Source organism: Thermothelomyces thermophilus, chromosome 1 (genome assembly GCF_000226095.1).
Source record: "Thermothelomyces thermophilus ATCC 42464 chromosome 1, complete sequence".
In the NCBI taxonomy this organism is placed as follows: domain Eukaryota; kingdom Fungi; phylum Ascomycota; class Sordariomycetes; order Sordariales; family Chaetomiaceae; genus Thermothelomyces; species Thermothelomyces thermophilus.
Genome location: NC_016472.1, coordinates 6,120,937 through 6,136,734, shown reverse-complemented (window position 1 = coordinate 6,136,734; position 15,798 = coordinate 6,120,937). Strand labels below are relative to the sequence as shown.

Sequence of the window (15,798 nt, the reverse complement as noted above, 5' to 3'; positions counted from 1 at the left end):
TTTACGCCATTCGACGGGGTGGTGCAGATTGGGATGAGATGTGATGGAACCGTTGTGATGCTGCATCTTGGAGCGAGGTCGGGGGGCAACGGTCGAATGACGTGATGCTGGCCACCGGCCCCAGGTGGGGGAGCCGGAACCGAGCGGGAAAACGAAAGAGCACACAACAAGCGCAATCTGCGTCTTGAACTGGCAAGGCGCACATATTTACAAAAGAAACTCGCAATCTTGTCTGTGTATGTATATACGTACATACATACTATCTAGATACATCCACCAACATTGCGTCGCCAGCGCTAAATATTTATACGGGACAAACACCACGCGGACACGACACCATCCAATACCCAAGACACAAACGATCGGGCCACTCAACAGTCACGCACGTTCTCAGCGCCTGGATACCTTACGGGGCGCTTGGACACCACATAAACCCGTATTAGCCAAACCAGCGCGCGGTAGTGTTTGTGGTCTCGGTGGTCATGGTCTCTCTCCCGTAGTAAGCCGGCTTGGGCTGCTGCAACCCCCTCGTGCCGCCGCTCGGCATGGTCGCCGAGTTGTGCGGCATCGCGGGGGTGGGAGGGATCTCGGGCCCGTTCGGCTGCGTGGGCGTCTTCACCCCCTCCAGCCACTGCATCACCGGCTTCATGGTCGATCCGGGCGTGGGCGGGCCCGCGAGCGCCATGTACGCCTTCTCGTCCATGTAGACATTGACCTCTTGATGACGCTGTTCCTGATAGGGCTGCTGTTGCTGATGCGACTGCTGCTGCTGCTGCTGCTTCTGGAACTGTTGGGGCGGCAGCTTGGGCTCGGCTGGCGGGGCGTAGGCACCTGCCATATCGTTCTTGCCGTTATCGGCCGCGTAGGCGGCTTTCATCAGGTCGTCCATGATCTGGGTGTTCGTCTTGGCCGCGTTGGGCCCGCCCAGTCTGCCCGGGAGAGGCCCCGTGACTGCGGGTGGCGGCGGCGCGTCGTCGTCATCACGGAGGCGCAAGCGAGCTTGCGAAAAGAATGGAAGGCCACGGTCGCGGCGATGTTTGCGCCAGAGCAGGGCGGCGCCGACAAGAATGCCGACAAAGGCTAGAATGGCGTTAGCTGCGGGGAAGTCGATCAAAGACGGTCTGGGCGGGAGACGTACCAAGAACACCGATGACGATACCCGCCACTGCGCCCTTGTCAAGCTTGTTTGAAGGAGCGTTGCCGATATTGATACCCTCTTTCCCGCGCTCGTCCGCTTGGGGAATGGGCGGGATGACCTGGCCATCTTGGGACTGCGTCGCGTCGGTCACCGGAACGGTAGGTGAAGCCGAGCTTGTTGGTGATGCCAACGACGTCCCTACAAGCGAGGTCACGAGCCCATCAAGACTTGTCGAACCGGTGCTTGCTGAAGGCGCGACGATGGGTTCCGTGGTTGTGCTCGTGATTCCTGGAGAGCCTGAAGTTGAGGTGATGGCCGGTGGCGGCGGAGATGCCTCCCCTGGAGGCGTCGTGGCAGCCGGGGGAGGGGTCGTAGACTCCTCAGCCGGATCTTCTTCATCACCGGACACGTCTCCGTCAGACTCAAACCCATCAGAAGCAGAGTCCAGCGCGGACTCGGGGTCTTCAGGCTCTTCAGGCTCTTCTGGCTCTTCACGCTTATCCTCTGGTTCCTTGGCCGCGTCGACATCGTCAGCTGCAAGGGTGACGCCAGGTGCCAGCCTCGGGACGTGCAGGTCTCTGATCCACTTCTCCGTCCGCACTCGGGCGCTCACGGAAGCAGCAATCGAGGGTCGCACCTTGACGGCAACAGAAGCCGGGCTCGTGGTCTGCGTAGGCTGAGGGTTGTTCCCGTCGTTAGAAGAGTCGAGCGAATCGAGGGAGTCAGAAGAATCGAGGGAGTCGAGCGACTCATTATCGGAGGTAAACCCATCATCCGAGGCATCGTCTTGCTGCTGGCGTCGAGAGAGACGCCCGATCCTCGCACGGGCGCTTGCGGAAGCAGCAAGTGAGGGTTGCACCCTCGTAGGGACCCGAGTCGGACGTGAAGCCGGGACAGGTCCAGCGTCGTTCCCGTTGTCGGAAGAATTGAGCGAGTTCAACGAATCCAGGGAGTCGAGGGAGTTGACGGAGTCGTTGTCGGAGAAACCACCACCGTCTGAGGTATCGCCCTGCTGGCGTCGAGCAAGTCGGCCAGCCCCTACAGCCTCTACCCGTGCGCTCGCGGAAGCAGCAAGCGAGGGCCGCACTTTTGTGGCACCAAGAGACTGACGTAGAGTCGGGCCAGGGGGCGTCGTGATCCCGTCATCGGAGGAGTCGAGCGAGTCGAGCGAATCGAGGGAATCGCTGTTGTCCTCCGACGTATCATCCTGCTGCTGGCGCCGCGCAAGCTGCTCCGACCTCCTCAGTCGGTTCCTCATCTGAAGCCATGCATGGTTGCGCCGTCGGGCGGTTGGACCTGTCGTCCTCATTGTGATGAACTGCTGGTTTCCACCTCACGTTCCCGGTCGAGTTCGAGGCAGTGGCAGCAATGTTGGCGTGTCGGCACCTGTCCGGCTAGAGAAAAATTGAGATCCAGAAGAACAAGGAAAAAAAGTAGCCAACGCCAAAATTGCAGACCAGCTGCCTTGTCCAAAAGAAGCGAAGTGGGTGAGAAAACAAAAGAGAGATCGTCAGTTAAACAAGTGTGGCGCGAGCTCAGATAATAATAATAAGTCGCTGACTGCCCTGCAAGGGCGGGCGACTTTCTTGGGGAGGCGCAACAGCCGCCGCGAGCAAACTCAGCCACCAACCCCCGCAATCCCGTCGAACCCCTTGCATCTGCACCATTGTCGCGACGAGGCAAGTTGGAGACTCCGTTTCCGAGTTCCCGTGTCCGTCCCCGGGGCGAGTGCGCCCGGTGCTATTGTCATCTCGATCAAGCACCTGCTCGTTGCTGGCCCCGGACACAGGCGTGTCAGCCAAGAGCAGGGTGAGACAGTTACTTGATGCCAAGATAAAGCGATATTACTGCGTAGAGAAGGCTGTGCGAGTCAAGGGCGCTTCACGGAACCGGTCCATGTCCCAATTCCGCAAATGCACAGCGCTGCCGGGGTCGATCACACCGCGATCGCTGCCCAGGAGAGTGGGCCAGGAGAGAAACCCAAAATGCAACAGCCGTGTGGAACCCGCCGAGTTTCTTTAGTGTGCACTATGCCAGGATTGGCTGCTGGTTGGCCAGGGCTTGCAGCTAGCAGGGAAGCAACTTCCTCCACGGGGGCTCTGACGTCGGCGGGCTTGGGCGCTCGCGTTCGCGCTCCCCCTTTTGCGGTTACTGGGCAGGCGACCAATTGCCTCAAATTCTGTGGGCGCAAAAGAAAGCTAGAATGCGAAGAACTATACGGAGTAGTGTACGGAGTACGCCTTCGACTCGCTGCTCAATGCCTTCAGCGTGACTCTGTATTAACTACACTACTGCTATCTATCTCCAGCTGGCTGCACGAGTCACGACCGGATTGCACATGACAGAAGCTTTGTTGTTGTTATTTTTTCTTCTTTATCTGTTCCTTTTTGGTTTTCCCCGAGAACATCCAGCTGCTCCATGAATGGCCGAGTTCAACGACGCTCAATAATGGGGTTTCGTATTTCAATACGTGGGCAAGTCGAACCGATGCCGAGACACACCCACATCACCCCTGACACACGAGGTAACAAGGCAAGCAGAACCGAACACGCTCTCAAATCAAACTTCCAAAAAAGGACAACAGCGAGGAAGCATCAAAACGAGCCGCTTCGTCTAGGGTGTTGCCCGCAACCCAAAGGGCAACAAGTTAAAGTGTCTACGGAATACCACTGAGGAATTAGCGTGGCGTTCGGCTTCTTGTTGATGGTTTGGTTGTTAGTTGGAGGGGTCTTCCAACCTTTCCGGGTCTCCCCAGCCGCGACAGCACCAGCTCGTCCAGACCGCCATGCCATCGCTACGGTCCGGGGTCGGCACCTTTTAAGATATTCCCACTATACCGAGTACTCCGCAGATGACTCTGTGTTTTGGTGGGTTTTCGGACCCGGTGGACTCAAAAAGTCTAGTGTAGCTTCGCTTTCGCACCGCAGGGCGAAAAGAGCCGAGGATAAGGTACGTTGCATTTGCAGAGAATGAAAGAGGGCAGGGATGCCGGCGAGCGGATCAAATCTGTATCGCACAATGTTTCAGAGTCAACCTTGGATTACCACTTGGCCGACCCTCTCCAGCCTCACCAGCGTGCAAAGTTACACTATTAATTATTAATAATACCGCCTCACCAGCAATGCCCAGCCCAGGAGAGATTGATTTGGAAATGCCAGCCGACACCAGCCCTTCCCGTCTTGTTTCGTCCCATTCCTCCGTCTCGCAATCTAATTTTGGCAGCGGCTCGTGCTGCCGCTGCGCTCGATCGAAGCTAGAGAATGATTATTAGTTAGATGGAACCTGCAAGAAACACGCGACCCCCTTGCCAATGCGCTACCGTGTAGCCGCCATCATGTACAGTACAGTACGACTCGTCAACTCCATGCTCCGGGGGAGCCGAGTATCCGTAGAGTCGACATCTTGGCTTGGGCGTTTCCCAAGCAACAGCGCCCAAAGAGAACCCCCTTCAGCGAACCGTGTAAATGCGCTTGTGCCTCCCTGTGACTCTTGGCGATGTGTCAAACGAAGGAACCGGCCTCGATCGTAGGGTTGAAGTCGTTTGTATAAAGCAAAGACGATGTCGCCGGTGATCAGCACACAGAAGTAGATACAAGTCCGCCTTCCTCTATCCCCGTTGTTTCTGTTCGTCCGAAGCCCTGGTGTGCCTCCTTTCTTTTGATCAGTCCCGTTTGATTCGTCTTTCGTTTCGTGCTTCCATTTTCCGTACATAATACGGAGTACACAAACGACTCATTCTTCCGTACATCATTCCCTTTCTGTACACACCTCACCATCCACCATGAAGCTGTCGACCAGCGTCCTTATTGCAGCCCAGCTCCTCTCGGCTCTCGCCGCCCCTGCGCTGAGGAGGGATGAACAAACGACCAGCGTCAGCGAGGGTGCCGCAACAACAACCGCGGAGGGGGCAACAACAACAACAACAACAACCGCGGAGCCCGCTGCGACTACGACTGGGGCCGCTGGTGGTGATACCGGGGCGGGTGAGGGCGAGGGCGGTGGCGAGGGCGAGGGCGAGGAGGGAGAGGAGAACGAGGTTGAGCAGCAGGGCCAGTTCGACCAGGTCATCCAACTAAGCGGCGGCAACGTCAAGATCGACACGCTCTTCCCTGCTGGTGTAATTAAGTGCCTCTTTCCCCTTTTCCTCTCTTTCACGACCCACCCCATCACCAACCGCCACACAACCCCTTAAATCATGAATTCCGTCCCGCGTGCTAACACTTTTCTTTTCTTTTTTCTTTTTTCTTTCTTTCTTTTTTTTGCGCGCCTAGACCAACGGCGTCTTCGAGGTCGAGTTCCAGAACCAGCAGGGCCGCCGGCTGAGGGTCACCGAGAACAGGAATCCGGCCCCGCCGCCGCAGGGCTTCGTCGCGCTCGAGCCCGTATCGTACAAGGTCGAGCTGAGCGGCGGGCGGGCCGGTGCCCGGGGCCTGACGCTGCAGAAGATTGACTACATCCGGAATGCCAATAGTGAGAGAATTCCCTTTCCCCCCTCTCTCCCCTTCTCTTTCACTTTTGATTATCATCTAATTATCTCTCTCTGTCCTCTCTCGCCCTCCCCCGATCTTAACAACTCCTTTATAGACGCGCTAACATGGGAAATTTTTTTTTTTTGGTGAAAAGGCACGGTCGACATCTCCGCTGGCAAGGTCGCCCGCTTCTGCCAGGAGGCCAACGCGTTCGTCCTTGGCGAGGGTGAGCTCGAGTTCGAGGCCGAGGAGAACGAGCTGGCCCTCACCGTCAGCAACGTGGTCGGCGAGTGGGCCTTCTTCGTGCCGGAGGCTGCCGCCGGTGCGGGTGCGGGTGCGGATGCCGAGGCCGGTACCGGTGCCGGTGAGACTGCGGAAGGGGGTGTTGATGCCGGCACCGGTATTGGTACCGGTACTGATCCTGCCAACATTTGCGGCGCCGGAACGACCTGCCGCTCCCTGTTGGACGCTCTCCAGAGGTTGATTGGCGGCGGTGCCGGCGCCGGCGCCGCTGCTACGCCTGCCCGCAAGGCTTAAGTACGTATTAAGGAATGGTTGTCTCCGCTGTTCCGGTTCAACTCACGACCGGCCGTCTATTTGGCGCTTGTCCGGTTTTGCTTGTACGGATGGTTCCCTTTCTCCTTTGTGGTTTTTCTCTCTCCTCCCCCCCCCACTCCTCCCTTTGCAAAGCGCCGCTCTGAACCTGTGACAACAGGAAATGGTGGTCATGTATTACAAAAGCCAAAATAGGTCTGCGGCAGGTTTCCTGCGGGTAGTGCCTGCTGAGCGTGTCGTTGATTCCCCTGTACATACATATATACAAAACAAGAGCCAGCCACGCTGGCCACACAATGGAATGACGGACTTGACAGACTTTCTACGTTTCCAATGTCATCGAGTGTCCCATGGTTGAAATGATGGTAGAACAAAAATGGCAGCGTGGCAAAAGTGAAATTGTCCCCTCGACCGGAATCGAGCCGGTGACCTTTCGGTATCAATAAATTCCTTTACAGCCGAACGTGATAGCCAACTACACCACAAGGGGCTTAAATTCTGAATTATTTTCATCAAGTATCGCTATTTGAGCTCCTGAGGGTTGCGTGGAGTCGCGCGAGTCGTGGCGCAAAAGGGTGGAGGTTGTCGGAGACGAAAATTCGTTGCTCCGTTTTCTCTCGTACGGCTTCCATCGTCCATGCAGGACAGAAGCACATATTGAGCCCCGGAAAAAGGAAAGATTTAAACAAGGAATTCGCCGAGTGCTTCTCCGTACGCCCCCTTCGCTGTGAAAGAGTGCGCAAAGTTGCACCGGCAAAAGAGAAGGTGACCATCGGGGCCACCCGGGGATCGAACCCGGGACCTCTCGCAAACGTTGCCGTAGGGTGAGCCCTAAGCGAGAATCATACCACTAGACCAGCGGCCCTTGATATGTGTTGTTGCTAGTAATCGTGACTTGCCTCCATGTGCCAAGCAGGTGGGATCCGTGACGAACAAGAATAGCAAAGAAAATGACGAAGAGAACTGGAAGTCGTCTGGATTGCCCGGAATCGAACAGTGGAGTTGCTGTCTGTTTGGACTTGCCAAGTTCCGAAGGCAAGTACAGGCACCAATCTATGTGCATAGCTCTTGTAAACAGGTTTCTTTGATCGAGCACTTGCAGCTTTGACCAAGGCAATTCTATCTCGTCATCGTAAATCCAAGTACAGGTTGTGGAAGAGCATTGGGTTTCTCTTCTTCCAGACAGGGCAACTCGGTAATGTAATATTTCAGCTTCGATACGTACCTAATTATACATAAGTGACAGAGAGCCATTGTTGTGCTTTTTGGAAACAACATGAAAACAGGGAGTTTACTTAAGGTTTTGCCTCGAGGTTGGCATAGCCAAGAGTTTGGAGCATGTTGGCGAATCAAACTATTAATATTTTATGTCTTGTCTTAGGCAATCGAAAGATAAAGAAATTAAGTATACTTGACAACTTTACATAGGGCTAGTCTTCTTCGTTTGTATCACGCAATTTCTGTCTCGGTTTAATGCTTCGACGCGCTAGTTCATAAAGTTTTGGTGCAATGCTAGTAGTGGGTTTGCTAATTATGTTTCAAGCAACTCTTAGTTTCAACCCAGCAATCGAATGGCTGTCCAAAGAGAGGCAAAAGCCTCTCTTGTTCCACAGAATGTGGCACATTAGATTTAGCTATTACGAGAGTACCAACTACCTACATAGACATCACCAAACCAGGAGCATGCAAAGCGGAGTGCGTGCGGCTCCGTGGCCCGGAAGACGGCGAGGCGAACTTGACGTGCCCATGTTCTCTACATGCGGCGCCTTTGTTTCTTTCTCCCGTTTCCCGGATCAACTGGAGAGAGATCTTCAACAAAGTCCTACAACCCTTCCCAACCCCCCTCAGAGGTAGATGTAGCACATCTTGCCGTCCAGGCCGCCCACGGTGTTGAGCAGGTTCTCGATGGCGACGGCGGGGCCGTTGACGCCCAGGTTGACGAGGTCCTTGCCGGAGCCCGGGCGGCTGGAGCCGGCGACGGAACCGGCCACCTCGGACAGCCGGCCGGGCAGGCCGTGCGTCTGCCAGATCCACCAGACGCGGTCGATCATGGCGTGGTGCAGCCAGAAGGCCGGGTCGCCCGGCGACGAGTAGACGTCCTGTCGTTGTTCCCAAGAGAGAACTCGTGTCAGCTGGGCCAGGCGACAGAGGGAAAAAAATAAAAGGGCTCTTCTCTTTCTGAGAAAAGAAAGGAGGGTTGGTTTTTTTTTTTTTTTTGGGGGGGGGGGGGGGGAAGGGTCGGAGAATCAAAAATCCAACTTACGCCGCCAGGGTCGCCGCCGATGGTAAAGTGGCCGCCGGCATGCACGCCAGGGACGGCCTGCATGGTGTCCTGGAAGCGGGCAATGTCGGCGCTACCCGTGATGAGCGCATACGTCTTGTCGGCCGTGGTCATGGCCGCGTAGCTCTTGCTGATGTTGCGCTTCAGGCAGCGCGGGTTGTAGGCGAGAGAGGCCCCGGGGCCGAGGTTGACTTTCATGCTGAAGCGAAGGGAGAGGCCCGGTTAGCAATGTCTGAATAATTATCTGGCCACCCCTTATGGGGGGAAGAGGAGCAAAGAACTTACTCGGCGAAAGGGCCCGTGGTGACACAACCGCCGTTGACCGAGTTTCCGCTCAGGCTGGACGAGTTGCCGCTGAACAGGGGCGAGTTGGCCGGGTCGGCTGCGTACCGGTCCCAGTTCCAGTACGGCTGGAAGCCGGTGTAGCCGCACTCCTCGCGGAGGGCCTTCTCGTATGCCCACACGTAGTATCGGTGCCACGAGAGGAAGTTCGCCTTGAATCGAGGGACATGCGAAGTCAGTCTCAAACATATGACGGGCTCGCTAACTGGACAAGGGAGATAGATACGTAGAGAAAGGATGGGAAGTACGCAAGGCCGAATACGTACCGTGTAATGGATCGAGTCGGTCTGGTTAATGTGCGTGGCCACAAAGTCGTCGAAGCGGCTACGCGCGCCCGGGACTTGCTGTTTGGAAGACTTGGGGCTCGCCGACTGCAGGCACTTGACGGCGGCAATGTACTCCTCTCGCTCGGCGACGGAGAGGTCGGACCTGTTTGCTCCGGAGGTGCCTCTTGTTAGCCTTGGTTTCTCTCGTCTCGACGGAACGTAATTACTGTTCGAGAAGCAGGGGGGGTGGGTGGCTTACCATTCGCGGCGGATAGACGCGTTCTCGAGCGTGCAGCCTGTATTCGAGGGATTGCTCTTGAGGTACTCCTTGAGCTTGTCCACACCTGAGTCTCGGAGCTTGTCGACAATGTCGGCGGGATAAGCTCGATTGGGCAGGGTGGGTTCAGGACGTGTTTCCGTAGTGGACGAGGGCTTGGCCGAAGATGATGTCGTCGAGACCCGAGCAGATTGGGAGCTCGGTACAGCCGTAGACTTGGAAGTCGGTGTACTCATAGACTGCGAGCTCGTTACACCCGTAGATTGAGAAATTGTAATGCCCGTAGACTCCGAGCTCGGTGCATCGGTAGACTGCGAGCTTGTGAGACAGGTAGACGACGAGTTCGTTACAGCCGTAGGCTGAGAGATAGTCGTCCCCGTAGACTCGAAACTCGTTGTGCCTGTAGACTGCGAGTTTGAGGGACACGGAGACGACGAGCACGCCACACCCGTAGACAGCGAACTCGTGGTGTCCGTGAATTGCGAAAATTGCGAACTAATAATGTCCGTAGACTGCGGGATCGTTACAGCCGTAGATTGCGAACCCGTTATACCCGTAGACTCCGAGCACGGCGCATTCGTAGACTGCGAGATCATTGACGACCCATGACAGACGCGTGTAGAAAGGGGGCAGACGGTCGTGGTAGCGGTAATCACGACCGTCTTTACCGCATGACTGGTCCCAACTTCGAGGAGCAGCGCTCCGGTACTCAACAAAGAAAGCTGCATTGTCTTGTATAGCGGTATATGTGAAACACACACACACACAAAAAAAATACTTGAATGACAACAGGCGATGATTAGACGGCAGGCCGAGAGAGAGCGAATGCCAAACCGGATCGCCCAGGGAAAAGCGAGCGACGATAAACAGAGGTTGAGCGAGCGACGAGGGGGCGAGTGAGTTCGAAAACGAACTCGACTCCCGAGTTGGCGAAGAGATGTCTTTTTGATGGAAACCAACGACCAAAGACCCTCGGGCCACTCACGCGCCATCAGTGAGTGAGTGTGACGAATGCCGGCCGAGGAGAGAAGACACCGGAGTCGCGGAGTCTCCTTGGTGGTACCTTGGCTTAAGTTATTATAACAACCATGGCATGATGAACCCACCCCGTCCCTGACGTTGGTTTGTGTCGCTTACAGACCGGGAAGGTCCTGCTGGAGCAACTGGTGGCATGCCAAGTAGGGCGTTTCCCCCCTCCCCCCCTGTCAAGAATCCATCAATGGTTCTCTTCAGCGCCTCTCGGCTGCACTCCGATCGGTAGGGGTGAATGTTTCCCGACGGTCTTTGCCTCGTGGGGCCTGCCGACCAGGGGTCCATGGACGCGATGGCAGGACCACCACATTGACACTAGTGGAACTACACTAGGGTGCACTTTGACCGTGAAGTTGGGGTGAAAAAAGTGGGCAAAACGTGGCTTTTGCCCTTGTTTCCGAAAATAATAATTAATTCCGAACCAAACAACTGCTTCTCCATGGAACATGAATCAAGCACTGCAACAGTAAACACAGTTCTTGAGCAGAAAAGAAGTCCAAGTCAGCAATGCACTTCAGGTATGTCTGATGTACAGAAGGATCACAAACCACAGGCATGTACGGATACTTGCTTCTTGTAAGTGCCTTGCATCCATCCATTTCTTTACACAGTACTCCGTACACAGTAAGGCAATATCCTTGCCTGTTTCCCTTTTAGGAATCGATCTTTTCTCCGATGGAACTGAGTACGGTAGTACGAGATACAGTACGGAGTACGGATTACACTCGGGTACGTACTATGTACATACGGTACTTATGGAATACAACACTACATAGCACGTAGTTCGGAGTAACTATGTATGTACGCTAGTTACTGCGTAGCAGCTGGCCAGGTATCCTGGCATTCGGTTAGCGAAGCGAGCAACGTTGGTGACGGGGTACCTTCCTGACAGAGGTGGCTTGGGTGCATCCGTCGTGTGATCCAGGGGTAAGGACCGAGCCGCCAAGGCCATCATGTCGTTTTTTGTGATCCGTGCTGCAAAGGATGCACAGTACTCTGTATGGATTACACATTCCGTACCAACCTGCGTACAGAATATACGGATACGTAGTAGGTAATCCATACGGATATAAGCATCCCAGTACAGTGAAGAATCGAGAAAGGGGTTGTTCTGCAGCTGCCGCTGTGGCTGTGCAGGTGAGATATCTCAAACATTTGGGATATACTATGTAACTACCTAGATGCAACGGACTGTAGCATGCACGGTTCGCCATGGCTACTCGCTCTCTGGGTCCCGCACCTGTCATCCCGCCCGGGCCGGACCGGATGTGATTCGGCCATTCGAGTTCAATGGGTACGACAAGCAACAGTCTCAACAGATCGCGCGGTCTTGTGGGATATTGCGAACCCTTCAGGTAGTCTAGTTTGGAAGGCACCCCTATTTACGACGTGTATATCGAATCAAATCGCTAATTAAATAGATCGCCCACTCGAGGACCGGGGTAGGCTGAACGTGTTTGGGTTGACGACTCCAGTGTGGTCTTTGATTTCAATTCCTCTCAACGGCAATGACGAGGCCTTCGCAATTCAGCCAGTGCCCTTCTCGTTGAAACCCAACCTTTGGAGGCCAGAAGAAAATATAAAGAAAAAAAGGAAAGAATTCAAAACGGAAGGAAACAGAAGAAAAAAAGTAGAAGGGTTTCGGGAGTGGTAATTAAAGGCCTGGAGTACGGGTTTCTGCGCTCTCTCTGTAAAGGGCGCGATCAAGGAGTTTGCTGCGAAGTTATAATCACCTAGGTTGGCTGTTGGTTCGGCGGATTTTCCGGCACGACATTCCCCGCATTCGCTCTGGTAATTCTCGCGTTAATTATTCATAACCCGAACCAATTGCTCTCTTAACGGAAGAATTACGCCATGATCGGCAAACCTGATTCCTTCAAGAAACTCCCACTTCGCTAGGTAGTACCCTGGAGAATGGGCTTTCTTTGGCATAGCGCTTCCTACGTTCGTGACTTACTAGTACACCCGGTGCTCGAGTTCGCTATGAAATTAGACCGAGCACGGCCGTTTGCGCCCGTCGCCCGCCAATCCCCGGGATTGCGAAATCCGGAGTTACAGGCCGACCGGATGAAGCCCTTGTTACGGTTACACTGCTAACGATGGCTCAACCGCTACTCGCAACATCGTCATGCCGAAGAAGAAGGCGTGCTTTGGCCAGGCGGTTCCCGACCGTTGAGAAAATATTTGATAAGGAGCCGACCAAGTTGCCCGTCCTACTCTACTCCGAATCTCTCTAGAGGGCACTACTAGGTTCCCTTGCCTACCTACCTACCTGCCTACCACCCACTCAACTCGGAGCAAGCAGCTTGAAGAGCAGGGCCAATTCGACTGAGTCCTAGTCGGCTTCGCCCGCCTCAGCTTCGACATGGCGCGAGCCACTTGTCTCCTCGCCCTCCTGGGCGTTCTCGGGCGCGCCGCTCCGCTCAACAACAGCTCCTCCAGCAGTGTCAAGGTCAGCTGGATCGGCGACGCCCCGTCCCAGAACCTCGGTACCACCTTTGGCCTGCCCTGGCCGCAGGGCAAGTACCGGCCCGGCGAGGTCGACTTCCAGATCTCGGACGGGCAAAACCCGCTTCCGCTCCAGTCATGGGTCACCGGCTACTGGCGCGACGGCTCCATCAAGTGGTCGGCGCACGCCATCCCGAGAACCGACAAGGTCGCCGACGAGTACACCATCGAGGCCACGCCCGTCTCCAAGCGGAATCACAACCGCGAGCGGAAGCGCCCGAACCAGACTACCAAGCTGTCCGTGAAGGACGGCAGCAAAGAAGTGACGGTCGACACGGGCAAGATCACCGTCTCCTTCCCCAAGCAAGGGCGGTACCTGGTCAGCTCAATCAAGACCTCTGGGGGGAAGACCGTCGGCAAGGACGGCAGACTGGTGCTCTACAGCCAGGACGGGGTCCCGGAGACCGCCGATGACCGGGCGGATGCGAAGATCGAGCGATACAAGTTCGAGAGTAAGATCGAGGAGGTCACGGTCAGCAAGAACGACGGCAAGGACAACAACAACAATGACTCGGTCCGCGCGCTCGTCACGGTGCGCGGCAACCACACGGCCATCGCGAAGGGCTCTTCTTCTTCCGCCCACGGCGACTGGCTGCCGTTCGTCGTGCGCTTCTATCTCTACGCCGACTCGGACGCCATCCGGCTGGTGCACAGCATCACCTTCGACGGCCGGTACGACCGGGACTTCATCTCGGGCCTCGGCATCCAGTTCCGGGTCCCGCTGGGAGGGGAGGAGCTGTACAACCGCCACGTGCGCCTGGCCGGGACCGACGGCGGCTTCCTGAACGAGGCCGTCAAGGGCATCACCGGTCTCCGGCGCGACCCGGGCGCCGCCGTCCGGACGGCCCAGATCGAGGGCAAGGCCCTCCCGGCCGAGTCGACGTGGGACACGCGGGTGAGCAGCCGGCTGCGGTGGATCCCCGCCTGGAACGACTACCGGCTGAGCCAGCTCTCGCCCGACGGCTTCACCCTCAAGAAGCGGACCAAGGCCGGCCAGAGCTGGGTCAAGATCCCCGGCGGCACCCGGGCGGGCGGGCTCGCCTACCTGGGCGGCGCCACCCGGGGCGGGCTGGCCGTGGCCCTGCGGGATTTCTGGAAGCGCTACCCGACCGGCCTGGACGTCTCGGGCGCCGCGTCCGACGACGAGGGGCAGATCACGCTCTGGCTGTACAGCCCCGAGGCGGAGCCGCTCGACCTGCGGCCGTACCACGACGGCATGGGCCAGGACACGTACGAGAAGCAGCTGGACGCGCTCGAGATCACGTACGAGGACTACGAGGGCGGCTTCGACACCCCGTACGGCATCGCCCGGACCAGCGAGGTCTTCCTGTTCGCCTTCGAGGCCACGCCGCCCAGCGACGAGCTGGCCGAGCGAAACGCCCTCGCCCAGGTGCCGCCCGCGCTGGCCGCATCGCCGGGGTACATCCGGGAGACCAAGGCGCTCGGGTCGTACTGGGCCCTGCCCGAGAACGACGACGACGGTAACGCGGCCGCCTCGTCCTCGTCCTCGCCCGGCGCCCGGGCCCGGGCCAAGATCGAGACCAACCTGGACTTCCTGGTGCGGCACTACCAGAAGGAGGTGGAGGCGCGGCGGTGGTACGGCTTCCTCGACCACGGCGACGTGATGCACACGTACGACGCGGACCGGCACCAGTGGCGGTACGACGTGGGCGGGTACGCGTGGGACAACTCGGAGCTGTCGCCGGACCTGTTCGTGTGGCAGTACTTCCTGCGGACGGGGCGGGCGGACGTGTACCGGTTCGCGGAGGCGCTGACGCGGCACACGGGCGAGGTCGACTCGTACCACATCGGCGACTGGAAGGGCCTGGGCACGCGGCACGGGGTGGCGCACTGGGCCGACAGCGCCAAGCAGGCGCGCATCTCGCAGCCGCAGTACCGCAAGTACTTCTTCTACCTCTCCGGCGGCGACGAGCGCACCGGCGAGCTGCTCGAGCACACCCTCGACGCCGACAAGACGTACGGCATCCTCGACCCGCAGCGCAAGGTGCGCACCGACGGCTGGAAGCCGTCCCCGGGCGCGCCCGTGACCTTCGGCCTGGGCACCGACTGGGCGGCGCTGGCGGCCGGCTGGCTGATCGAGTGGGAGCGCCGGGGCCCGCGGTGGGAGGAGGCCAGGAGGAAGCTGGAGGGCACGGCGGCGGGCATCGCGGCGCTCAGGAACGGCTTCGTCACCGGCTCGGGCTCGTACGTGATCGAGAACGGGACGCTGCTGCCGCCGCCGGCGGACCCGGCCAACGAGGGCGTCGTGGCCATCTCGCACCTCAACGCCGTCTTCGGCATGCCCGAGGTCGTCTCGGAGCTGCTCGAGTACTGGGGCGACGAGGCGCCCGCGGGCTTCCGGGCCGCCTGGCTCGACTACGCCTACTACTACGGCGCCACCGCCGAGGAGCAGCGCGCCCGCTACGGCGCCGCCTTCTCGGGCGTCAGCCTCCGCCAGGCCCACTCCCGCCTCGCCGCCTACTACGCCGTCGCCGCCGGCCCCGAGTACAACGCGACCGTCGCCGCCCGCGCCTGGGACGCCTTCCGCACCGGCGACGGCATCCCGGAGTCGCAGGAGTTCGTCTCGACCCGCGTCCAGGGCAGCGCCGTCCTCCACCCCGTCGACGAGGCCGCCTGGCTTGCCACAAACGACTTTGCCCAGTACGGGCTCGCCAGCATCCAGAACCTGGCCTACATCGGTGATAGTCTTGAGGATTAGATTGCTGTAATATCTTCTTCATAACTTAGCTAATAACGTTTCTTTTTCCCCCTTGGCCTTTTTTTCTTTTTTTGTTTGATGTGGTGTGGGTTTATCTGTGTGTGTTTGTGTGTGTGGTGAGCCGAAGGAAGTACCACCCTACAATAATCAGGAAATGCTGTAGGAATCTGAGTTGGTGAAGTAATATTTTTTTCCATCAGAATGCAAGAAA

The 15,798-nt window shown here is 57.5% G+C and overlaps 4 protein-coding genes and 2 non-coding genes across 6 annotated transcripts; 2 read left to right on the top strand and 4 right to left on the bottom strand.

The window, feature by feature from the left end:
• Positions 1 to 110: 110 nt before the first annotated feature.
• On the bottom strand, positions 111 to 2,912 carry MYCTH_2297305 (uncharacterized protein). The gene is made up of 2 exons (XM_003659788.1): positions 1,139 to 2,912; positions 111 to 1,080 (listed from the first exon to the last, which is right to left on the bottom strand). The coding sequence occupies exons 1-2, from the start codon at positions 2,445 to 2,447 to the stop codon at positions 440 to 442; spliced, it is 1,950 nt and encodes a 649-aa protein (XP_003659836.1). The 5' UTR covers positions 2,448 to 2,912; the 3' UTR covers positions 111 to 439.
• A 2,007-nt stretch (positions 2,913 to 4,919) lies between these two features.
• Positions 4,920 to 6,144, top strand: MYCTH_41142 (uncharacterized protein; the record flags this gene model as incomplete). Its single annotated transcript, XM_003659787.1, has 3 exons — positions 4,920 to 5,255; positions 5,410 to 5,608; positions 5,762 to 6,144. 3 exons carry the CDS (start codon positions 4,920 to 4,922, stop codon positions 6,142 to 6,144), a joined length of 918 nt encoding a protein of 305 aa, XP_003659835.1.
• Positions 6,145 to 6,564: 420 nt separating this feature from the next.
• MYCTH_t12 lies at positions 6,565 to 6,652 on the bottom strand. The gene has a single exon. It is a non-coding gene; the product is annotated as a tRNA-Tyr (tRNA).
• Positions 6,653 to 6,936: 284 nt separating this feature from the next.
• On the bottom strand, positions 6,937 to 7,027 carry MYCTH_t11. Its single transcript has one exon. It is a non-coding gene; the product is annotated as a tRNA-Pro (tRNA).
• A 979-nt stretch (positions 7,028 to 8,006) lies between these two features.
• On the bottom strand, positions 8,007 to 9,216 carry MYCTH_44230 (tyrosinase-like protein; the record flags this gene model as incomplete). The annotated part of the gene is made up of 4 exons (XM_003659786.1): positions 8,007 to 8,261; positions 8,426 to 8,642; positions 8,729 to 8,937; positions 9,052 to 9,216. Coding segments are annotated over 4 exons (846 nt in total), but the record flags the coding sequence as incomplete, so codon positions are not given.
• Positions 9,217 to 12,725: 3,509 nt separating this feature from the next.
• Positions 12,726 to 15,771, top strand: MYCTH_64095 (uncharacterized protein; the record flags this gene model as incomplete). Its single annotated transcript, XM_003659785.1, has 1 exon — positions 12,726 to 15,771. One exon carries the CDS (start codon positions 12,726 to 12,728, stop codon positions 15,585 to 15,587), a length of 2,862 nt encoding a protein of 953 aa, XP_003659833.1. The 3' UTR covers positions 15,588 to 15,771.
• Between the last annotated feature and the right edge of the window lie 27 nt (positions 15,772 to 15,798).